Source organism: Chiloscyllium plagiosum, chromosome 22 (assembly GCF_004010195.1).
Source record: "Chiloscyllium plagiosum isolate BGI_BamShark_2017 chromosome 22, ASM401019v2, whole genome shotgun sequence".
Taxonomy (NCBI): Eukaryota; Metazoa; Chordata; class Chondrichthyes; order Orectolobiformes; family Hemiscylliidae; genus Chiloscyllium; species Chiloscyllium plagiosum.
Window position 1 is genome coordinate 27,259,402 of NC_057731.1, and position 26,128 is coordinate 27,285,529.

Consider the following 26,128-nt stretch of genomic DNA (forward strand, 5'->3'; position numbering starts at 1 on the left):
CACTCAGCTATTGTACTCTATGCTACTTTCTCCCCACCCCACCCCCACCCTCCTCTAGCTTCTCTCTCCAGGCTTCAGGTTCTCTGCCTTTATTCCTGATGAAGGGCTTTTGTCCGAAACATCGATTTCGCTGCTCCTTGGATGCTGCCTGAACTGCTGTGCTCTTCCAGCACCACTAATCCAGAACATGCCCTATAGTGCCCACTTCTCCCTGAAAACCTCGAGGGTATTGGTAGACACCGCACACTCCTTCTCCAGAGACACCTGGGCTCGGACATAGCCACGGAAGAGGAGCAGGCAATCGACCATAATGACCCCCTTCACGGTCTGCTGCCTGGACATGTTTATGGCCAGCATGGGCAGACCACAATGAGAAATACACTGTATTGCTCTTCAGAACCTGTCATAAAGCAGTCTGACATTAAGCTGCAATCCACCTAAATTCGAAAGCACACTGATCCAATCCCTGCAGGTACGGAGGACATCACCAAACAACAATGAGCAGACAACAGTCAACGTGCAACAGTGACAAAGTAGCACATTGCATTTGAATCAGGAAGGACTCAAGCTTACAACCGTCTGATCCAATGTCATATATGTTATCCATTAAGCCATTGGCCCAACAGGCCAACATCCACTGTATTTGTTTTTCTCTTACAGAGTCAGTCCCCTAAACTGAGGAGATTCTAAATCTCTGGGCTTTTTTTCTTTCTTTTTATTTTTTTCTTGGAGGAGAAGAGATTTCCCCTTGTTTTGGGAATGCATTTGTTCTTTTGGTTTACTCAATTGTGTTTTGCAAAAAAAAAGAAATCCACTGTATATTTTATTTTCTTTTGCTTATTTTTTCCCCAGCACCCATATTGTGTGTGCAGGTGTGATACACAGTGAGAGACACAAGGTGCACGAATCTTTATTCAATTTCCACCACCAGGAAGATAGGAAAACACCCGAGTGGCCAGTGACAAGCAGTGCCCTTCACAAAAGGCAATGCTGTGTGATCAAAATCCACTGTATAAACAAATTGCAAAACAGTTTACAAAAAACATTTACAGCTGTACACAAGAGACAGCAATTTTACATGGGAGAGGAGCAGCAAAGCTAGGCCCCAAACCCTACCGTTCAACCATTTTACAGGGAGATGAGGACAAACCTCAAATCCCAGTTCCACATAGGACAAGACAGTAAAATCCACTGTATACTTTTTTCTTTTCTTTTTTTTTCTTTTTTTTGTGTGTAGGTGTGCGACACAGTGAAAGACACAAAGTGCACGAATATTTATTCAATTTCCACCACCAGGAAGATAGGAAAACACCCGGGTGGCCAGTGACAAGCAGTACCCTTCACATCAAAGGGCAGTGCTGTGTGATCAAAACAGTGAAGGGGAGGGCAGGGACTAAATCAAAATGGAGTTGGAGGGAGAAATGATGCACTCCACTCCTTGCGGCGCCCACCTCTCCCTGAACAACTCCAGGGTGTTGGTCGACACCGCGTGCTCCTTCTCCAAGGACACCCGGGCTTAACGTGAGGACCCGAGTCCATTCTCCTAGTTTCTCTGTCTCTACCTCTCTACCACATCAATTCTAACAATGCCACCTTCCAAATAAGTATTCCAGTTATATCTTTCTTTGTCCCCAACTAAGGGATTTCACCCGTCCCCCACTCTCTCCCTGCATTGTGATTGGAAGGGACACAGATGTGCCTATTTCATAAGAACCTATCTCCCTCTCAGCATTCTAAAGGTGTGTTTCCTCTGTGATGCCCTCATCCACACCTCAATCAACAATCCTTCCCTTCCCATAGGCCTTGTTATTCAAACACAGGAAGTGCGACAATTATATTTTTAGTCCCTTCCTGCTTACTATTAAGGGCCAACATACTCTTTTCAGGTGAAACAGTGATTTACATGCACTTCTTTCAATTGCTGCTGTGTTTGCAGCTCATCATGCAGTTTCTTTTATATTGGGAAGACCAAAAGCCTACTGGAAGACGTCCTTGCGGAACACCCTGCTTGGTCTGAAAGGGTGATACCAAGCTTCTAGTCACCTATCATTTTAATTTCCACACACCCCCACCCACTCCAGGTACCCCCCCAGCCAACTCTAGCCCTGTAAATTCGACATATTTATACTATTCCAATAAATTTCAATGTGAGCTCAAGGAAGAGAACCTTATCTTTCATTTCGGCATTTTATAGTCTTCCACACTTAATATTGAGTTCAAGAATTTCAAATCACAGTCTCTGCCCCCAGTTTCACAGCTAGCAACCATTGATAGTGATATTTCCATTTATGCCTCTTCTGATACTTGTTCTATTACCACCTCCTTTTGCCTTAACCATTTAATCTCATGTGCCTTCCATTCTATCATAAAGATTCCCTTACATTCCCCACCCCAAAGCACACACACAGACCCTCCAAAGATCCTGTTCTTGCTGGGAACCTCTCATTCTCTATCTAATGAAGCTGTGTAGCCAATAGTTTCTTTTTCCTTTTTATTTCTATTTCTTAGATACACTGATGTGCAATCAACTTGCTTCATGGTAGCAGTGTACCTGAAGGGATTTGGAAATTTGGAACCAAAATATCAATTTCTGTTCATATAATCTCTCTTACAAAAATAGTCTGTCTATTCAAAGCTTGAATCTATTATTGTAATTACCTTATTTTTTACAGCAGAATCAGCCCCATTATTCAGCAGCAGTTGGACCAGGTTTTCATAGCTATTGAGCACTGCCACCTATAGTTTTTTAAACAGTAAATAAAAATGAACATCAATTGTCACTGTGTAAGTGGAAATGGTGTGGTTTAAGTTAACTTGATTGATCTAAGCAGATCCGAACATTACCAAATTGTAGAATGACATGACATGTCAGTTTAGGTGTGTACTAAAGTGGTCAAAACCTCAAATTTGAAGAAACAAAAGTGGATATTTCACCTCGAAAGTGGTGAGGAAAGAAGATTGTGAAGGTTTGGGCATCAAACTGGGGTAGTAGGTTAGAAGAGAGAGTTGGAAGTTAGAGTAGATGCTGCCCGTTGAACTCTGGATAACTTTCTCTGCATATAGAGTTTGGGTCATTCAGGGAGAGCCATGTGAATGTGTTGAGGACAGCAGCAGAAATAAAACAAAGAACTGTGGATGTTGGAAATCTGAAATAAAAACAGAAATTCCTGGAGAAACTTGGTAGGTCTGGAAGCATCTGTGGAGAGAAAAGAGAGTTAACATTTTAAGTCCAATGACCCTTCTTCAGATAAGGTATTGGTAATTTAGATTAAGGTCAGAATGCTGAGTCTGAGGAATAATTCAGTACAAAGTTTAATTAAGGAAAGTGGAGATGATTTCAGGAAGAGAGTCACAAAAGGACTTTGGAAAGTGAGAAATTTTAATACTGCACAAATTAATCCAATCAAATCTACTATTTCCAAATCACAGACAGAGAGAAAGTTGTATGTTTGAAAGTCAATTGGGCAAGCCAATTAGTTTTAGACTTTTCAAAGATGTCTTTGGAGCAATTAGCTTTTAGCGTTCTACAACAATTACTTACAGAACACTGGAAGCAAAGAATTGTAAAAGTAGCGACTACTGTCTTCAAAGATTCCCAAGAATCTGAAAAGATAATCTTGCCAAATCACCTATTAACGGCGAACTCATTTTCAAACTGGTTATTTGCGTTTGATTTATATTAATCTTAATACAAATGTTCATATGCATCTGAGAGATGTGTAAATCCTGTTCATGAGTGAGAAATGCAATTGGCATCATTGGAATATGAATGTGATTTGTAGGCAACGAGATTAAAATTATGGTTCTTTTTCATTGTACTCAGTGGAGTACTCTAGGGCATTGAGCCATTGATTGCAGTATGCTCCACTATCAATTTCCTCACAGTAATCACTGCCTTGTTGATAATGTGGTTATTCATCAAACGTGTTAAAAGCTGCAGCCCAGGTTAACATGGTATTAATGGGTACAAGTGTTCACAAGATTGCAAATTATTTACAGATGAAAAATATTCAGGCCACCTTCATTAATCCATCCAGAATAATATTTACCATTCTCTCAATATTGTTTTATTTGAAATTATTTCAATGTGTTCTTTAGACATCTTTATTCCTGCACTTAAATTCCTTTGTGATGAAGGCCAATATACTATTTGCCTTCCTAATTGCTTGCTACATCTGCATGCAACTTTTAGCTACCCATGGACAAGGGTACCCATATCACTTTGGACACACACACTTCCCAACATCTCTCTATTTAAGGAACACTTTGCCATTCTGTTTATTCTACCAATGTGAATAACATCAAGCATTCATAGTATATTCTATACCAAGTTCTAGCCCATTCATGTATCCTATACAAGTCCTCTTGTAGTCTCTTAGCTTCAACCTAACATCTTATGTTTCTTCCAGTTCGGGTCATCAGCAAATTTGGAAATATTGCATTGGTCCCCACAACCAAATCATTTATGCAGATTGTGAACAACTGTGGACTAAGTACTGACTCTTGTGGTCCCCCACTAGTAAACAGCCTGCCATCCTGAGAATGGTTCATTTATTCTTACTGGAGGAGAAAGTGAGGTCTGCAGATGCTGGAGATCAGAGTTGAAAATGTGTTGCTGGAAAAGCGCAACAGGTCAGGCAGCATCCAGGGAACAGGAGAATCGACGTTTCGGGCATAAGCCCTTCTTCCTCATTCCTGAAGAAGGGCTTATGCCCGAAACGTCGATTCTCCTGTTCCCTGGATGCTGCCTGACCTGCTGCGCTTTTCCAGCAACACATTTTCAGCATTTATTCTTACTGTCTGTTTTATGTCTGTAAACCGATTCTCAGTCCATATTGGCATATATTTCTCCCTATCCTTGCTCTGATTTTGTTTATTAACATCCTATACAGAACTTTATTAAATGCCTTCTACAAATCCAAATTTTGTTATCAATACAACAAGTAATATGCTCAAAAATGCCAAGTTTGTCAACCATAATATCACTTTCACAAATCTATATTAACTGCCAAATGTTACCATTCTTCTCTAAATATCCAGTTATCACATTCTTTATCCCATATTTCCCTACTATTTCAAAAATTAGCAGGTCTGTAGTTCTCCATTCTCTCTTTTCCTATGTTCTTAAATAGTTGGGTTACATTTGCTACTTTCCAATTGCAGAAATCTCTCCAGAACCTATGGGATTTTAGAAGATATCTATACATCCATTACCTCATCAGCCAGCTCCTTCAACAAGGTAAAAACAATGACTGCAGATGCTGGAAACCAGATTCTGGATTAGTGGTGCTGGAAGAGCACAGCAGTTCAAGCAGCATCCAAGGAGCAGCGAAATCGACATTTCGAGCAAAAGCCCTTCATCAGGAATAAAGACAGAGAGCCTGAAGCCTGGAGGGACAAGCTAGAGGAGGGTGGGGGAGGGGAGAAAGTAGCATAGAGTACAATAGGTGAGTGGGGGAGGGGAAGAAGGTGATAGGTCAGGGAGGAGAGGGTGGAGTGGATAGATGGAAAAGGAGATAGGCAGGTAGGACAAGTCCGGACAAGTCATGAGGACAGTGCTGAGTTGGAAGTTTGGAACTAGGGTGAGGTGGGGAAGGGGAAATGGTGTCTCGGAGGTGTTCCCTAAAGCGCTCTGCTAGGAGGCGCTCAGTCTCCCCAATGTAGAGGAGACCGCATTGGGAGCAACGGATACAATAAATGATATTAGTGGATTTGCAGGTAAAACTTTGATGGATGTGGAAAGCTCCTTTGGGGCCTTGGATGGAGGTGAGGGAGGAGGTGTGGGCACAGGTTTTACAGTTCCTGCGGTGGCAGGGGAAAGTGCCAGGATGGGAGGGTGGGTCGTAGGGGGGCGTGGACCTGACCAGGTAGTCACGGAGGGAACGGTCTTTGCGGAAGGGGGAAAGGGGTGTGGAGGGAAATATATCACTGGTGGTGGGGTCGTTTTGGAGATGGCGGAACTGTTGGTGGATGATTTGTGTTTATGCGAAGGTTGATGGGGTGGAAGGTGAGCACCAGGGGCGTTCTGTCCTTGTTACGGTTGGAGGGGTGGGGTCTGAGGGCAGAGGTGCGGGATGTGGACGAGATGCGTTGGAGGGCATCTTTAACCACATGGGAAGGGAAATTGCGGTCTCTAAAGAAGGAGGCCATCTGGTGTGTTCTGTCTTGGAACTGGTCCTCCTGGGAGCAGATACGGCGGAGGCAGAGGAATTGGGAACACGGGAAGGCATTTTTGCAAGAGGTAGGGTGGGAAGAGGTGTAATACAGGTAGCTGTGGGAATCGGTGGGTTTGTGTCTCAGAGTACCTGCAGGACACTGGGAAGGGGGAGGGTGAACAACATGGAATTAAAAAAAATGAGGTCTTTCAACAGGAATGTAGAGTTAGGCTGTAGACTAAAGAGGAAGACTACTAAAGTTGTAATCTCTGAATTACTTCCAGTAGAGTATAGGAATAGGAAAATAGGTCTGATGAGGAAGGGTTTCTGACTTTTGCATTATTGGGACAGCTTCTGATGTAGGTGTGAGCTGGACTGGTTGCACCTGAATTGGAATGGGTTCAATATCCTTCCTAGGAGGATCGCACATGGGAAGGTTTTAAACTGATTTGACAGGTGGATGGGGCACAGGGTAGATTAAAGTTGCAGAACAAGATCCAATCATATATTGAAGGAATGCGAGGACAGTCCAGTCAGCAGTCAGAGAATGAGCAGGATAAGGTAAATGGGAGGTCCAGAAAGATAAATTGTATCTAACTGAATGCAAGAAGCTTGATTGGTTAGGTGGACGAACTTAAAGTGTTGATCAGCATGTGGAGTATAATATTGTTGCAATCACTGAGATATGGTTGAAGGAAAAGCAGAATTAGCAATTCAGCATTCGGGATATAGAGGCTACAGGAACAATAGGAGTAAGAGAGGTGGGGACATTGCATTACTGATAAAGCAAACCATCATTATAGTAATGAGGGAGGATGTCCTAGAAGAGTCTTCAAATGAGGCCATTTGGTGAGAGCTTAGAAATGATTATTTTGCTGTGATTAATACAAGTCTCCCACAGTTGGAGGGAGATAGAGAAGTAGATATGTAGGAAATTCAGAAAAAGGTGAAAGAGAAATAGGGTTATAATTGTACAGGCTTTGCTAACATTAACTGGAATCACCTTAGTGTGAAAGTATTAGATGGGGTGGAATCTTTAAAGTATATCCAGGAGAGCTTTTTTGTGCCAGTATGTAGATGTTTCAGTTTCTGGTCTTTAGAATTTGATAGCCGCTGTGTTGAGTCTTCATACAACTGAAATTAGAATTTCTGAGTTTTAAACAATTACTACAGGGTTTTAACCAAACACTTCTAGTCTGAAACTTCCAAATTAAACTCCCTGCACTGCGGTAACCTATTTCTAACAGTTCAAAACTATTTCTCTCCTTCAGGAGAAACTGTTTTACACATCTAGCTTCAACCGCATCTGCAAACTGAAACCAAAAAATTACTTCAACCTATGGGTATTTCCCCTAAGCCAAAAGAAAAGCAACTCCAAATTCTTTTAGCTGAAGCCTATTACTCTTCTGTGTTCACTCATAAAACTCTCCCAATGTAAACAAATTCTCAACAGTCTTCAAGAACAACTTTAATGTACTTTTTTTTAATCAGCATGCTTACATAGATATTTACAATTTAATCATTTAATTCCTGTGTAGACACAGACCAAATTGACATACCACTAGTTCAAAATTCAATTTCTAATGTAGCTATTAAAGTTTATCTTATTCATTGTCCTTGTACCTCAATGTCTTTTATTACAACTTAATTTTGATCAGTATAATCATTGCAATTTGAGGATGTATAAAGTATTGTACGTCAGGAAAGAGCAGAAATGCCAACCATTAGTGGTGTTGTTCCTTTCTTGTCTTGGATATTCACATTTGCACCAGCTTTAATTAAAAGAGAAGCAATCTCAGTACTGCCATTCAGGACGGCAACTCGCATGAGTGGTGTCCACAGTAAATGTCCATCAGTGATGTCAACCTGTTCACAATTAACAAAAAAAAACAGAGAGACATGTATATCATGCCAAAATATCTGAAGTAACTTCATTAGGAAATACAATCAGCGCTGACCAGTGGACAGAAAGAAAAAAAAAATCCATCATGTCGCATTGATCCAGCTTCCCTTCTATTATTAATCTTGGGAAGTTAATTTCCTGAATCACGTATGATAATTTTCTGCCAACTACTATGACTCTGCTTTTGTTATGTTAGCACATCCTGAGTTACCCCATAAGAGAAGAATTGGGAGCAAAAATTGACCACATGGAATCACAGCTGCTAAAGAACAGGAAGGCAGATTACTACCTAAATGGAATCAATTTAGGTAAAGGGGCAGTACAGAGAGATCTGGGTGTTCTTGTACACCACTCAATTAAGGTCAGCATGCAGGTACAGCAGGTAGTGAAGAAGGCTAATAGCATGCGGGCCTTCATAACAAAAGGGATTGAGTATAGAAGCAAAGAGGTTCTTCTGCAGCTGTACAGGGCCCTGGTGAGACCACACCTGGAGTACTGTGTGCAGTTCTGGTCTCCAAATTTGAGGAAAGACATTCTGGCTATTGAGGGAGTGCAGCGTAGGTTCACGAGGTAAATTCCTGGAATGGCGGGATTACCTCACACTGAAAGACTGTTCACCCAGAGAGTGGTGGCTGTGTGGAATGCTCTGCCCCAGAGGGCAGTGGAGGCCCAGTCTCTGGATTCATTTAAAAAAGAGTTGGATAGAGCTCTCAAGAATAGTGGAATCAAGGGTTATGGAGATAAGGCAGGAACAGGATACTGATTAAGGATGATCAGCCATGATCATATTGAATGGTAATGATGGTATAGGTACTCCAATGTGCTGTGTGACAAACATGCCAATTAAAGATTAGATTCCCCAACAGTGTGCAAACAGGACCTTTGGCCCAACAAGTCCACACGAACCTCCAAAGAGTAACCCACTCAGACCCATTTCCCTCTGACTAATGCACCTAACACTATGGGTAATGTAGCATGGCCAATTCACCTGACCTGCACATCTTTGTACTGTGGGAGGAAACCAGAGCACCTGGAGAAAACCCACACAGTCACCTAAGGCTGGGATTGAACATGGGTCCTTGGCACTGTGAGGCAGCAGTGCTAACCACTGAGCCACCATGCCACTCTAAGATTAAAACTAATCTTATATAATTAAAACAAACAACATAAACGTTTAAAATTTGAATCAGCCATTCATCAAACCATGTGTGTGGCTCAAATTGAATGTATGCCAATCTCACAGATTCAGGGTGAATTTTATCCAACTGAAATGGGTTGGGGGGGCGGGGTTTGAGAGCAGGTATTGGATTATAAATCTGAAAATGATGGCACATGAGGAATCCAGAATGTTCCAACTCATTTCTTCATTGAATGGGAAACTGGAAACCTGCTTGTAGCTATTAGGTCAGACACTTCAATATGCTAGGTAGCTATTGACTGACAATTCATCAGCAATCTGGCTTCAGTGACCTGCTTATAGGTTTCTTGAGCTGCGTGGACCTTACTCACGGTCACTAAACAAGAGCACAGTGGGACATCATACAGCATCAAAACTTTCACATAAGTAAAACCCAATAGCTGTGGCCATGCCCATGGAAAGGACCTGTACCCTTACCTGTTATCAGAGTATGATTTCTGTGAATTAGAGGGCAGCAATAACATTGTGGAAATAATCACCCTGTACTTTACTCAGCCTGGTTTGAACTAACCTGCTGTCAGCCTTTGCTGTGGGAAGGGAACACGTTATGCAGCCATTCTAGAGTCATAGAGTTGCACAGCATGGAAACAGATCCTTCGGTCCAACTCATCCATGCCAACCTGACATCCTGAATTAATCTAGTTCCATTTGGCCCATATCCCTCTAAATCTTTCCTATTCATATACCCATTCAGATGCTTTTTAAATGTTGCAATTGTACCACCACTTCCTCTGGCAGCTCATTCCATACACACACCACCCTTGGCATGAAAAAGTTGCCCAGTAGGTCCCTTTTAAATCTTTCCCTTCTCATCTTAAAACTATGCACTCTAGGTTTGGGTTCCCTTACCCTGGGAAAAAGCCTTTTGCAATTCACCCTATCCATGCCCCTCATGACTTTATAAATCTATATAAATCACCCCTCAATTTCCGACGTTCCAGGGAAAGTAGCCTCAGCCCCTTCGGTCTCTCGCTGTAGCTCAAACCCTCCAAACCCCACTTTTGAAGAGAACTAAAAAAAAGGGCAGTAATGCCAACACCAGCAGCAATAGTGGCAGCAATAACAGCTTCCCTTCCGGCTGCCACATGTTGCTCAACACAACTGAAGGTCAAAGCAGGTCATACCCCAAAACAATGTCTACAAATTGACAACCAGCTCCCTGGAAATAACGTCTCAATTCTTTGTGACTTATCATTGCTGACAACTGCTGATTTTTAAACAATAACTCTTTCCATGACAGCTAGATGGACGTGCACTGCTAATAGCTGTTAAGGTCATGACAGCCCTGAACTTCTACACCTCCAACTCCCTCCAGGCATCTGCAGGAGAACATCTGTAGGATTTCAGAATTTGCAGTACACAAGTCCATATCCTAATTCAAAGATAAATTGTTTGCGATATCATTTGGTCAATGAGCCAGGCAGACATATAGGCTCTGGCCTCTAGGGCAGTGGCTGTATTTCTGCAGGTTCAGGGAGTCAGAATATGTATATGTGGTAACTGAGGTACTCTTGGATCATTCTGGAGCATTCAACAACCAGAAAGGATTCCGTTCTCTCAATGTCAGGCTACTATAGTGTTTGTCCTACCAAGTGGATGTGGCACATGTTTCTTTCAGACAAGGGCTTCGAGGACACAGTTAATGATGCCTCGAAGGAGCTCAGCTAATGATGCAGGACAGATATAACAGGGGCCACCTCACCACGCGATCAATCACTGAGCAAGCATTGGTTTGATGTGAGATTTGTTTGCCTTGACAGTTCTGGAAGTGCTCTTCCAAATATTCCAGCAAGGGCATTTAAAATGGTGATATTCTGCTCTACCTTACACAATTTGATGCTGCAGAAAGTTAGAAAGGAAGAGTGCAAACTTCAGGCTGCTCAGCATCTTCAACTGAAAAGCAAGGGATTAGGACCAACTGGAGTCTTAGGAACATACTTTGACAAGGTTGGCTGCAGCCTATAATGGCCTCATAATAGGCATAATTCAGCTCATGTATAAGCTTAAAGACACTGTAACATTAACCCCTTAGGGCCCAACCCAACCACTCCCCCTATTCTCCTCACCACCTCAACACAAAGTATTACCCTTAGCTATAAATCACTTGATCACATGTACACAAGTCATTCGTACTTTATTTTGGGTGTACCATTCTGATTCAGTCTTTTGTACATTGAGAATTGGAGTTCAGCAATGTGAAGGGGAAGATAATGGACAAACTTTATTTTTAAAAATTTTCTTCATTTACTATTTCACATATAAAATAATTCTGATAGAAAACACTCAAATGAAAGTCCCTGGTTTATTGTGATAGTTATAAATTGGATGCATGTTGTATCTGATCAACCCTTTCTAGATTTTTGGGACATATTTCTTAGACCAGACTCTCTATTACTGACATCAGAAATGTTCATAGCAGTGGGCGGGTATGGACCTGCAGATTCACCTTTGCTGTTATCAAGGCCAATTAAGCTAATTAAGGGCTTCACAAATATCCTCAAGTTTTTTGAATTACTGGAGGTGGTTAGTGTTTAGGAGTTGCCTCTCTCAGAGCAACTGAAGTCAAGTGTGGACTAATAATAAAGAAACAACAGATTATTTTCTAAAAGATCTGTGAGTGAACGCTTTTCTTAATCAGTTCTACACATCATTGTCAATCAAATGACTACTTAGCTCTATGTATGGTGTATACTGGGTGAAAGAACATGGCAAAGCTATAAAATTGCATGAGGTGCCATGGGAGGTTAATGAGGGACATGTTAACAATTGGCAGGGGGTTTGAAGAGCCATGGACATGGGTTTGTCATTGAGGTGGCATAAGGAATGGGTGGGAGGAATGATAAAATGTATGGAATAAGGGCTAAAGTACCTAGAATCCTTTAATAATGCAACGGAGACAAAGTACCAGACAGCATCTAATTAGCTTGCTTTGGTACTCAGCCCCTTCCCCTGGCTATCTTCGCACATTTTCTGGGATGAGTGGGCCCAGCAGAATCTGCAACTGTCTCTCCCTCACTGAGGGTGTGATCACAAAATTCATTGCCTTTAGATCTGACGTGGGTCCAGGAAATTTCCACTACCTGCCTTGATTGCACAAATCCAACTCAAACTCTCTCACTTGGGACAACTTGCAACTAGAAGTTGAGTGACATAATGAGCATCCCACTTGGAGGTGGATTTCTGATCTCAAAACAGACCTGGGTCCTGCTTCACACCTCCAAGTCAAAAATTAGAGATAGATCAAAGGAGAAGACTCATAAATGTGCCAGAGAAAGTGTAATCCTGAGGATTCAGAGACATGTAGAATTAAGCAAAGAGGACCAAATAATTGATAACGAGAGCACAGAAATTGAATGTTAAATAGGAAAAGATTGTCAAAGTCCAAAGGATTTTTTAAAGAGAAAAAAATTAACAACGACAAATATGAGTCCACTACAGGCAAAGGCAGGGTAATTTATAATAGAGAAATGGCAGACAGGCTAAATAAATACTGTGTCTCTCTTCACATTGAAAGAAACAAGCAGTCTCCCTGAAATCAGTAATATTCAAGGTCTAGTGACAATGTGGAACTGAAAGAAATTAGTATCGGTAAATCGTTGTGTAAAAAAATGGTACTCAAAGTTAACAAAAGCCAGGGACCCAATGACCTTCATTCCACAGCGTTGAAAAAGATGGCTCCCAAGATCATGGATACATTGGTGATCATCTTTCAAAATTCCCTTAAGTCTGCAACAGTGCCTGCAGATTGCAAATGGAACCCCTGTTTAAGAAAGAAGAGAGAAAATATGGGGACTACAGACCTGTTACCCTGATAGCAGTAGTAGGGGAGGTGTTAGTTAGTTCAATCAGGTAGACTGTGGCTTGTGATGCAGAGCAACAGCAACAGTGCAGTTTCAATTCCTGTGGCAGCTGAAATCACCATGAAGCACCTTGCTTCTCAAACTCACTCCTTAACAGAGATGAGGTGACCCTCAGAGTAAACTCACTACCCGACCCCTTTGTCAATTTGAGAGAGTAACCGCAGTCTGAGATTGTGGAGACTTTCACTTTAAAAGTAGGGAAAATACAAGAATCTGTTACAAAGGATATTACTGGATATTTATAAAATAATTGTCTGATTAGATAGAGTCAACAAGGAATTATGAAGGGTAAATCATGTTACAAGGTCTGATAGTGCATTTTGAAGAAGTTTCAAGCACAGCTAATAAAAAAGATCCAGTAGAATGCAGTGTACATGGATGTCCAGAAGGTAGAAGTCATTTGATTAAGTCCCATACAGAATTTGAGTGAAATTAAAGCATATGAAATAATGTGAAGACACCAGCATGAATTGAAGATTGATTAACAGGCAGAAAGTAGACATGGTCACTCTCAGATTGACAGGCTATAACCAGCTGGGTACAACAAGGATCAGTGCTTGGACCTCAGATGTTCACAATCTCAAAATCAATGCATTGGCTGTGGGAGCCAACTGTAATATTTCCAAGTTTACAGATGACAAAAAACTTGGTGGGCATGTGTGTTGTGAGGAGTTGCAAAAAAGTTCCAAGCAAGTCTAGACAGGCTAAGTGAGTGGGCAGGAAGGAATATAATGTGGGTAGACATGAAGTGCAGAATTTTTCTTAAATGGTTAAAGATTAGAAAGTGTTGTCATGGGTGACACAGTGACTCAGTAGTTAGCCTCACAGCAACAGGGAACTGGGTTTGATTCCTGCCTCGGGCGACTGTCTGTGTGGAGTTTGCACATTCTCCCCATGTCTGCGTGGGTTTCTTACCGGGTGCTCCTGTTTCCTCTCACAGTCCAAAGATGTGCAGGTTTGGTGAATTGGCCATGCTAAATTCCCTATAGTGTTCAGGCATGTGTAGGTTAGGTGCATTAGTCAGGGGAAATGTAGAGTAATAGAGTATGGGAATGGGTCTGGGTGGTTTACTCTTTGAAGGGTCGGTGTGGACTTGTTGGGCATAATAGCCTGTTTCCACACTGTAGGGATTCTATGATTCTGTGATCCTAGATGAGCCTGTTCATAAGTCACTGAAAGCTAGCATGAAGACGCAGCGAGAAATTCAAAAGGTAAACATATTTTAAACTATATCACAAGCGGATTTGTCTAAAACGAATAAAAGAATCTTGCTCCAAATCGATAGAATGGTGCTGAGACTGCAACTACAACATTGCATGCAGTTCTGGACCCCTTACCTAATGAAGGATAATCTTGCCATAGTCTGATTCCTGGGATGATGGAACTAACCTATGAAGCTAGACTGAGCATACTGAACCCATATTCTCAGGAGTTTAGAAGAATGAGAGGCGAACTCACAAAATCTTCGCAAGTATCGACAGACATGGTGCCAATGTGATGAATGCCCAGGCTGTGTGGTATAGAATCAAGGGAACCAAAGGAAGACTATTTAGGACTGAGATGAGGAGGAGCTTCTTCACTCAGGGTGTGGTGAATATTTGGAAGTCTTTACCACAAAGGACAGTGAAAGTTCAGTCATTAAGTAACTGCATTAATAGATTTCCACATATGAATGACAGGAAGGGGACACTGCAGGAATATGGCATTGAGGTAGATGATCAGTAAAGATCTAGATTGGTGTGCAGGTTCAAGAAGCAAGATGACCTACTTCTACTCCTATGTTCCTAATACCATCGACGAATCCATGGCTATCAACGTCCGCAAGGTTACCATTCACCAAAACTGAACTGATCCATCCATTTAAATATTGTGACTGCGAGATCAGATTAGGCACTAGAAATTCTGAGGTGAGTAACTCACCTCCTAACTCCCCAAAACCAGTTTACCATCTAGAAGGCATGTTAGGAATGAGATTGAACATGCTGGGGGCAGTATGGTAGCTCAGTGGTTAGCACTGCTGTCTCACAGCACCAGGGTCCCAGATTCAATTCCAGCCTCGGGTGACTGTCTGTTTGGAGTTTACCCATTCTCCCCGTGTCTGCGTGGAGGGTGCAGGTCAGGTGAATTGGCTATGCTAAACTGTCCATAGTGTTAGGTACATTAGTCAGAGGGAAAATGGGTCTTGGTGGGTTACTCTTCGGAGGGTCGGTGTGGACTGGTTGGACCGAAGGGCCTATTTCACACTGTTCCTGGACAAACCAACAACACTCAAGAAGCTCAAAACCATGCAGGATTGGCATGCCTGTTGAATTGGCACCCATCCACCACCTTCAATATTCACTCCCTCCACCAATGACTTAAATCAATACCACCTACAAAATGCATTGAAGTAATTCACCAATGCTCCTGTACTACAGCACCTTCCAAATTTGCAATCTGTACTACTTAGAATGTCAAGGGCAACAGATGCAAGGGAACACCATCACCAGCAAGTTCCCCTCCAAACCATAGATGGTCCTAACCTGTAACTATATTGCTTTCTTCACTGTCACTGGGTCAAAATCCTGAACTTCCTTCCTAACAGCACTGTGCGTGCACCTACACACTAAGGACTGCAGCTCATCACCACTGACTCCAGAGCAGTTAAGAATGAATAATAAATGCTGGCATGGCTCGCTAAATCACATGAGCAAATTTTAAAAATGTATTTTCGCACTACTTATGCACAAACATGCATTCTTTGACAGTCTCAAATGATACCTTTCCTCTCCCAAAGATGTCCTGGGACCAAATCCAAGGGGGCACCTTACCTCTCTAAAAGAGTCTCCAAAAGAAATGCACGGGGAACAGACCTGCTCTTACCTGGTCTAATCTCCACACTCTGGATTCCACACTTCAAGATGGCAAAATCCAATTTCATTGGAGCTTGCTTTGAACAGTCTACCTCCAGGAACTGCACATGTGTGAACTATGGACCACCCCAATCCCATCCCTGCAAAAATGGAACAGGCTGGATTTGATGGTTGAGGGACTTGGGATTCTTGACTTCTTCTGGTATTTACAACGGAGATGTTCTGCATCACAACCAAAGTGTCTGGATTCTCCGCTGACAAAATGCTTCCCTTTGATCAGTGAAAACCACCTTCATGCTCTTTTTAATTTAGTCGATTTTGATGACACCTTTAAGGTTTTCTATCAGAATTGCCACATTTCGAGGTTTATGCATGTACAAAACATGCTGAACAAATCAAAACTTTTAATGGTTTCATTTGCTAAAGAGTTATAAAGCTAGTCTGCTGATGGATTTACACACCTTACAACCTTCATTTATCATCCATTCAATCACATTGATGTGTCCCCCATCTGTAGCCCAGTGTATGGCAGATGAACCCCCATTGTCTCGGGATTCCCACGTAGCTCCAAATCTCCAAAGACATTTCGCCACATCCAGGTGCCCAGCGAAACAGGCCAGCATTAAGCTGTAACATGAGAAGTAAAAGCACAGTCTTAACCCAAAACATGTCATGTACGATTTTCTTCCCTTTTAAATATGTTCTACATTTACCTGACTTTAAGAATTGATTCTCACATTTCCCATTTGTGGGGAGGGCAGGCTGGATCGAAAGGCAGGCCAGATGACCTGGGAACAGCAGAGCAAGCTACTGGTTCCCAAGTGTCAATGTATGCCCCATCACCCATTGACTCTCATATGCCCCACCTCCAAACATTTCAATGGTTCTTTACTGTCTGCACAACCTAATGCCAACTCATTCTAATTCATGACTCCCATCCCATGCATATTCTTTGCCCTTCCTTCTCTTTGCCAGCTTACCTATTATCAGCAGAGGCACTGGTCAGGAGGCATGATTACTGGAAGTAACATTATCTGCCAATGGATGATTTCGTTATTGAAAACAAATGCTTTCAATGACACAAAAAAAATTCATAACATTGAAATTACATCAACTAATCCCTTGTGCAAACAAACATTTCAGTTCAAATCCTCAAAACTTTATATAAATAAATATTTTTCTTAAGTGCTTAAGCCTTTATGTAGATAAACATTTCTATTGTATAAGCAGCTGTAGTTTTCTACCAAACTGCTCATTTGAGAGACACCCCTACATAGAAATTATAGTTTGGGAAATCAATAATGCAGCACAAATCAAAATTTGGCAGTCACAGTCATTATCCTAATCATCAGAAAAGTAATGACAGCTGTTCTGTTAAGCTGTGCTTACTCAGAAATACCTCACGGACTGACGCTCAGTTTGAGTTCTGCCAGGGACACACAGCTACTGAATTCATTCCAGCCTTTAGCCAAACATGGACAAAACAATTTAACTCCAGAGGTGAGGTGAAAGTAACCTTGACATCAACTCAGCACTTGACCAGGTATGCTATCAAAGAACCCTAGCAAATGAGTCAATGGGAATCAGGATAAAACCCTTCCACTGGTTAGAGTCAAGCCTAGCAAAGAGGAAAGTTGGCATTATCAGAGGTCACTCATCTCAGCTTAAGGCCATCTCTGCAAATGTTTTTCAAAGTAGTGGCCTAGGCTCAACCAACTTCAGTTGCTTCATTAAACAGCATTCTCCCATCAATAGGTCAAAGTGAGGATGTTTTGTTGATGATTGCATACGTTCAAATACTGAAGCAGCCTGTGCCTGTATGCAGTGAGACCTGGATAATACCCAGATTTGTCTGATAAGTGACATTCACACTAGCAAGTTGTCACACAATGATAATCTCCAATGAGAGAATTGAAGTACCTACTTTTCACAATCCAAAAGGAACTCTTACCTCCAAGGAAGAGTGCCTTACCCCTCCTAAATGTATCTCAGGATCAAAAAGATTACCATCATTCTCTAAAAGGGTACCCTGAGAATTAAAAACACACTGAGAATAAACCTGCTCTCACTTCATCTAATCTCTACCCTCTAGGTATTCCAAAATCGTTTTTTATTGGAGGCAGGCTGCCATTTAAATAGCCAGCTGCCCCTAGGAACCATGCATGGGCAAACTACAGACTATTCCCAAAATAATAAGTAATATGGGTTTGGGGTCAAGATTTGTGATTCCTGATTTCTGCCAGCTTTTCACCATAGTGGTGACATTATTGCTCATGGTAAAAATCTGGGGAATCTAAAATAGATTATCTAAAATTAGTTTTGACATAGAACCCCTCCAGTGCAGAAGGAGGTCAGCCAGCCCATTAAGTTCACACCTACACTTCAAAGAGCATCCCAACAAGACCAAGCCCTCTACCATATCTCATAACCCCATATTTGGCATGGCTACTCCACCTAGCCTACACACCCTCTAACAGTACAGACAATTTCAATATGGTCTAATTACCTAAACTGCACATCCTCAGACTCTAGGAGGAAACCAGAGCAGCCGGAGGAAACCCACGCAGACACAGGAAAATCGTGCAAACTCCACCCAGTCCCCAGTCGCCCAAGGGTAGAATTGAACCCAGGTCCGTGGTGCTGTGAGACAGCAGTGCTAACCACTGAACCACCATAATGCTCAAATTGGCAATTACAATTTTTTTTTCTACGTATGATTCAATACAAATCAGAATTTCATTCATTGCCAGGTCAAACTAGATTGTCCGACAATCTCTTCGATGCTTTTTTACCATTTGCTTTACTCATTTTTCACCTTACCTGTCTTTACCACTGCCATTTTTCTGATTAACATCAGCACCAGATTTTATCAGAATTTCCACTATTCTGGGAGACGAGGAGAGAAGTATTAATTAAGGTATGTCTCACAGTTAAGGAGGAAATACTTTTTAATAAACAGCTATAACAGGACTTTTTTTTTTCCGTATGCTCCTCAAATTAAGTGGTGTAATTATTGCCTTCTCTGCAGCATGTGCACCACTTCATTGAAATATTTATACTGAAATGAATTTAGCTTATTGTAGCTTATTCTGTTATTACAGTCAAGACAATTTTGATGCAGGGAGCATAGTAAAGCATTGCCATCCTTCATTTGTTCCTTTGGTTAAAAAAAAATGTGGTGTTTGTCTCTTTTATATTGTAACACTTTTTCAAGATGCTATCTTCATTTCATCCTGCCCTTTATCCAATCTCACCCCAATCAGTCCAAGCATCAAACAGAACAAAGAAGCCCAGTTTGATCAACAGCCCATCCACCACCTTAACTCTACAGCTTGCAGCATCTACTGGAATCTCTCAAACACATAGCTGCCAGCGAGAAGAACAAGGGCAGCAGACACATGGAAACACTATGATCTCTAATGAACTGAGTGCAACGTCCCTGCCCCCTACCCTGCTGGGTATCCTTTCAGTGGAGGAGGTATGGAAAATATTTGCAGGCCCAGTCCACCTACTTCCCTCCCACCACCAACCTGTTCCCCATTATATGTTGTTGTGTTAATTGCTTGCCCATCCTTAGATCTATTTAGCACTTTAAGTGCCCAATGAATTGATAAAAGGACTTAAATTTACATCTACCACCATAAAATGTTAGGTAATGGAATACCAGCCTGAATGCAAAAGGTTTTGTGTTTGAAAGTGTTTAATCGAAAAGGTGGGAAGAAAGGCAGGGGCATATGGATCAGAAGGTGGTCTGTGCACATTAGGGGCACACTCCTAGGATGTCAGCACACAGAACTCCTCCCTCCCACCTGCCTGCCAAAACCCAGACCGTGTAAACCCTGAACTCTTGCTCGAGCTTTCCCTGTCATAGACTCATAGAGATGTACAGCATGGAAACAGACCATTCGGTCCAACACGTCCATGTCGACCAGCTATCCTAAATTAATTTGCACATTCTCCCCGGGTCTGCGTGGGTTTCCTCCAGGTGCTCCAGTTTCCTCCCACAGTCCAAAGATGTGCGGGCCAGGTGAATTGGCCATGCTAAATTGCCCATAGTGTTAGGTGCATTAGTCAGAGTAAAATGGGTTTGGGTGGGTTACTCTTCAGATGGTCGATGTGGACTTGTTGGGCTGAAGGACCTGTTTCCACACTGTAGCGAATCTAATCTAATCTAATCTAGTCCCATTTACCAGCATTTGATGTGCATCCCTCTAAACCCTTCCTATTCATATACTCATCCAGATGCCTCTTAAATGTAATTGTACCAGCCTCCACCACTTCCTCTGGCAGCTCATTCCATATACACACCATCCTCTGCATGAAAAAACTGCCACTTAAGTTCCTTTTAAATTTTTCCCCTCTCACCCTAAACCTATGTCCTCTAGTTCTGGACTCTCCCAGGCCAGGGAAATTTACCTTATTTACCTTATCCAGATCTGGGACATATCTATCTCCAGTTGCTATCAATCATCTTCTTGTACCTCCTTTAGGACCTACCATTGCCCACTACTGTGTCCTGGCACTGCTGAAAGTGCAGGAGCAATTAACCAATCCAATTGGGAGGAGGTCCACCTCTAAGCCTGGTTAGCCTGCACTCGGTGTATTAGCATTAAGAGGCAGACTTTTAAAAGGTTTGCTGTTTAAGACTGACTTTCCTGCCAAAGGAGGGAAGGGGGCAGTAAACAGTCCACAGTCATCTTCATAAAATCCAGGCCCATATTTCCCAACAAGTCACAAGTCACATTCATCATCACTACGTCACCACCTTAACCTAACAATATTGTCTGAGTACCCTCAGTACACAAATGACAGCAGTTAAAGAAGGCAGCTTACAAGCATTTATTAAAAGTAAAAATGGAAATTGCAGTAACTATAAGCCTCACTGATGATGCCCATATTTCAAAGTTTTTTGTGAAAACATACCATAAACATCTAATGCTTTTCCTTCACAGTCAGACTTTTAGTATAATTCTGTACTACCCTATTGCAGAGAAATAGAGTCATAGACGTTTTCAAGGAGCTGTGAACCTGTATCCCTAGATCTCTTTGTTCTACAACACTTCGTAGGGCCCTATCGCTGACTGTGTAAGTCCTGCCCTTATTTGACCTACCAAAATTCAACACTTGCATTTATCTAAATAAAACTCCATATGCTATTCCTCTGCCCAGTTGATCAAGATCTCACTGTATTCCCAGATAACCTTATTCACTGTCCACTTACCACCAATCTTGTTGTCACCCACAAACTTACTAACCATAACTCCTAAATTCTCATCCAAAACTGTTATATAAATGATGGTGGACCCAGCACCTGTGGCACACCATTAGTCACAGACATCCCCATTGAAAAACAACTCTCTACCACCACCCTCTGTCTTCTACCTTCAATCCAATTTTGCATGCAATTGACCAGCTCTCTCTGGATCCCATGAGATTTAACCTTTCCCAATAACCCACCATTCAGTATCTTGTCAAAGGCCCGGCTAAAGTCCACGTAGACAACGTCTACTGCACTGCCCTCATTACTTTCTTGGTCATCCCTTCAAAAGACTCAATCAAATTCATAAGATAGAATTTTCCACACACAAAGCCATGCTGACTATCCCAAATGTATGTAGATTCAATCTCTCAGAATCCCCTCTAACAACTTACCCACCATAGATGTTAGGCTCATTGACTGTAGTTCCCAGGCATTTCCCTGTAGCCCTTCTTAAGTAATCATACAACATTAGCCATGTTTCAATCTTCGGGCACTTCATCCATGACTGTTAATGATACAAACATTTCTGCCAGGGGCCTTGCAAGTTCCTCCCTAGCTTCCCAGAAAGCCCTGGGATAAACTTCATCAGGTCCCAGAGATTTATTCACTTTAGTGCATTTTAAGACTTCCAGCCCCTCCTTTTCTGTAATGTGGACTCTCTTCAAGTCATCACTATTTATTTCACCAAGTTCCCTGGCATCCATGTCTTTCTCGATTGTAAATACCGATGAGAAATATTCATTCAGGATCTCACTTGTCTACTGCAGTTCCGAATGTAGACGACCTTGTTGATTTTTACAAGGCCCTATTCTCTCTCTAGTTACTCTTTGGCCCTTTATGTACTTGTACTTTCCCTTTGGATTCTTCTTTACCTTATTTGCCAAAGCCATCTTGTGTCCCCTTTTAGCCCTCCTGGTTTCTCTCTTGTGTACTCTGTCACTCTCTATACTCCTCAAGGAATTCACTTGATCCCAGCTGCCTATACATTGTCATATACCTCTTTTTTTTGACCAGTGCCTCAATAACTATAGTCATTCAGGATTCTGCACTCCTGCCAGCTTTACCCTTCACTCTAACAGAAACATACTGGCCCCGAACCGTAATTAATTCACCGTTGAAAGCCTCGATGTCCCTTTGTCTGCAACCAGCCTCACCCTATCAACTTTTGAAAGTTCCTGTCTAAGCCTATCAAAATTGGCTTTGCCACAATTTAGAACTTTAACTTGCAGACCTGACCTATCCTTTTCCATAACTACTTTAAAACTAATGGAATTACGATCACTGGTTGCAAAGTGTTCCCCTACTAACACTTCCGTCAATTGCCTGCCTTATTTCCCATGAGGAGGTCATGTTTTGCCCCTTGTCTAATAGGGCCATCTACATACTACATTAAAAATTCTTCCTAAACACACTTAACAAATTTCTCCCCACCTAAGCCCTTAACACTATGCCAATCCCAAGTGATATTAAGAAAGTTAAAATCCACTACTGTTACAACCCTAATATTCTTGCAGCTATCAGCAATTTCCTTATGTACATAGTCCTCAATCTCCTGCTGACTATTGGTGGATGACCTATAGTACAATGCTATCAAAGTGATTTTCCTCTTTTTATTTCTACACGTTTAGTCTCAGCAGACAAATCCTCAAGAATGTCCTTTCTCAGTACTGCCATGATGTTCTCCCTAATCAAAAACGCAATTCCCCTCGCTCTCTCTCTTACCTCCCCTTCTATCTTTCTTATAGCATCTGTGCCCTGGAACATTGAGCTGCCAGTCCTGCCCCTCCTTCAGCCATGTTTCTGTAATAGCTATAATATCCCAGATGCAAGCAGCCATCCATGCCCAGAGTTCACTTGCCTTACTTGTCAAGCCTCTAACGTTGAAATAAATACAGTTTAACCCAGACTTCCCTTGCTGCCTGTCATGCTCTTACCTGCCCTGTCTAGTACTAGGGTTACTAAAACTGCCTTTACTATTTAACATGCTCTCATTAACTTCTGTACTGTCCTCAACCTTCTCTTTCACCTTCTTACTGATTTGGTTCCCATCCCCCTGCCAGACTAGTTTAGAACCTCCTGAGTGGCTCTAGCCAGGATATTGGTTCCCCTTCAGTTCAGGTGCAATTGTCCCTCTTGTACAGGTTCAGCGCTGTCCCAGAAGAGATCCTAATGGTTCAAGAATCTGCATCCCTATCCCCAGCACCAGCTATCAAACAATGCATTCATCTGCCAAATCCTCCAATTCCTACTCTCGCTAACACGTGGCATCAGAAGTAGTCCAGAAATGACTACTTTGAGCTCCTGCATTTTAACCTTCTGCTAATTCCCCATAATCACTCTTCAGGATCTCATCCCTTTTCCTAATTATGTTATTGGTACCAATGTGTACAATGACCTCTGGCTGCTCAACCTGCCGCTTAAGGATTTCATGTAACCGCACAGAGACATCCTTGACTCTGGCAATATTCTTCTCTCCTAATCAAGGCTGTCATTTCCATTTTCCCTCAGCATCACCTGTCTTTTTTTTCTTCTCTTCTGACATGACAACGTTGCATTTTTTTCACTACAATATTACAATGATTTCTAACATTTAAAACACAATCCTGCAAATATGTATGTTTATGAGCAGTCACCTCAATATTAGCCATCATCACTTTCCCTGGGGCAAGCTTACTTTGTGGTAGGGAAATGAAGGTCACAAACATTAAATTACATATGAGCATGGTTTAGCGGTTACCTTTGTCAATATTTGCACATTGCTCACTCGGTAAAGCAGAACATAAACTATTGATCATTCTGGTGTTTATGATTTTCTCATTGCATGCATTACATATACTTTTAGAAATGTTTCAAACCTCAGTGCTTGTAGGTATGAATTGTTCAACATTTACATTAATGGCTATAAAACCTTTGCTATGTCCATCTCATTGAAGTGTTTCTTTTGTAAATGTGTTTTTTTTTAAAATGCATAGATATCAAGTTTTCTTTCAGTTTGTATTAACTTACCATTTTGAGATATTCTAAACTGTCATGGTTTCATATGGAACAAATAAATCAACTAAGTCATTCTCCATATTGAAGATCAGTTTTTAGCTGAAGTGCAAGATATAACATCACTGTAACATAAAACTCTTAACTGTGACTGCTGAGACAACACTAACATGCAGCTCTGGTTCACACACACAGCTTTATTCATGTGTGTTTATTCATGATAAATAGTCGGGCTGTCAAAGGGACAAGTTTTTCCCACAAATGTCCCAGATTCAGAATTCACAAGTGGTTGATTTGCAAGCACGTTGCTATGGCGACAGTCCCAGGTGGGATATTATATCTAAATGTCTAGATCACGTACTGAGTTTGCACTGCAAATAAAAGTTAAATTGTTACACAATTACAATTTTAATATAATAATTTCCTAAATGTAATGGATAAAGGCCCATAATGTACAGATAGACTGTTAACAGTGCTGTTGTTATCAGGTATTCCAAATATCGAATATAAAGAATGGTATTTTGAAGTGTTTCTTTCCTTCTGCACATGGTTATTAATGTGTCAATGGCTTGGCTCAAGATTAATTCCCTAAAATTCTATTCTCAAAATATTGGTGACCTCCTTACCTTACATCCTATTTCACATCTGTTGATGTTCTATACATTTTCTTTTTCCACATATCAACTTTGCACCATCTGGTTTTCTACATGTGCTGCACAGCCTAGGGGGCAGTTGATATAATTTTCATCTGCAGAGTGTAAATCCTAAGAGGAATTTTACCTTCCAGTATTGTTTGAGTTGGCTCACCATCTAAAATCTTTCTAAAACCATCAGTAAACCATCATGTGGCTGATTTTGTGTGATGGATTGAGATAGGGACCACACAGAAAATAACATGAACATTGAAGGATGTTTTGAATTATTTCTTTTATGGTGCATATTTTTTATGAACCTTAGGAATACCTTTTTAATATACTGGAGGGATCCTCACAAATAGTTCTCACAACATTGCTATTCATAAAATGTAGACAGCTCCTTAAAATGTGCAAGCTGCCTATTTCTAAATTTTTCCAAAGGACCAATTATGAAGACTATAATTGAGAAACCTAGAAAGAATTCCAAGATCATGGATTCACATATTCAGAATGCAATTGACAAAGAGAACAGAACTGAACAGAATTTTAAAAATGCTGGCAATAAACATTAATCTCTTATGATCAGGAAAAGATATAACTCAAGCTAATAGCTTGGGTATTAAAAACCTAAAATGGAAGTTACCATTTTGCCAAACCCATTTGCATTATTTCAGGTTTTCTTTATACATATATTTCTTTCTTCTTACTACTATCTGCTAATTTGTGTAGATTCTGCAATTGGCAATGTAATGAAAAGTTAATAAGATGCTGTAGGGAATTTCTGGGATTGCAAGTATAAGATTCAGGAAATGTACATTTCAACATGTAAACATAGAAATTACAGATAGAAATTTGACAACCACAGGAAATTAATGCAAGCATTTTACCATTGAACCACTGAGAAATTTTGCACCTCTTGTACAAATACCTTTGGTATCCTTTCTGAGCAGCTAACATAAGTGGAGAGAACCCACGCTCATCAAGAACATCCACCTTCATATTTCTGAAAGAATAATAAATAGGTTTGAAATGAAATTCTTCTGAAATATTCACACAAGAAACAGAAGTCTACTTTCAAACTAAAATATAATAAATAAAGAACGTGTTTAACATCTTAAATGATTTGCTGCCACTTTATGCTCATTTATGAAGACTGAACAGATGAGATCATGCAGCCAGCAAACTCTCATAAAAGTACTAAATAAAGAAAACTCCCACCTTAAAAAGTACAAAGAGGGCTGATTGGTGTTGGGGCAAAACTATTTGCTGGACAA

The 26,128-nt window shown here is 41.2% G+C and overlaps 1 protein-coding gene across 6 annotated transcripts in view; it reads right to left on the reverse strand.

Moving 5' to 3' along the window:
• The window catches only part of fank1 (fibronectin type III and ankyrin repeat domains 1), a 65,180-nt gene that overhangs the window by 3,721 nt on the left and 35,331 nt on the right, over positions 1 to 26,128 (reverse strand). For 5 of the 6 annotated variants that reach the window (XM_043712622.1, XM_043712625.1, XM_043712626.1 and 2 more), the window contains exons 6-10: positions 25,783 to 25,857; positions 18,789 to 18,854; positions 16,430 to 16,595; positions 7,878 to 8,021; positions 2,659 to 2,736 (exon numbers count right to left, since the gene is read on the reverse strand). In XM_043712622.1, the coding sequence (XP_043568557.1) occupies positions 2,659 to 2,736; positions 7,878 to 8,021; positions 16,430 to 16,595; positions 18,789 to 18,854; positions 25,783 to 25,857 (529 nt within the window). The remainder of the gene's footprint in view (positions 1 to 2,658; positions 2,737 to 7,877; positions 8,022 to 16,429; positions 16,596 to 18,788; positions 18,855 to 25,782; positions 25,858 to 26,128) is intronic. The other variant, XM_043712627.1, reaches the window with a different exon arrangement.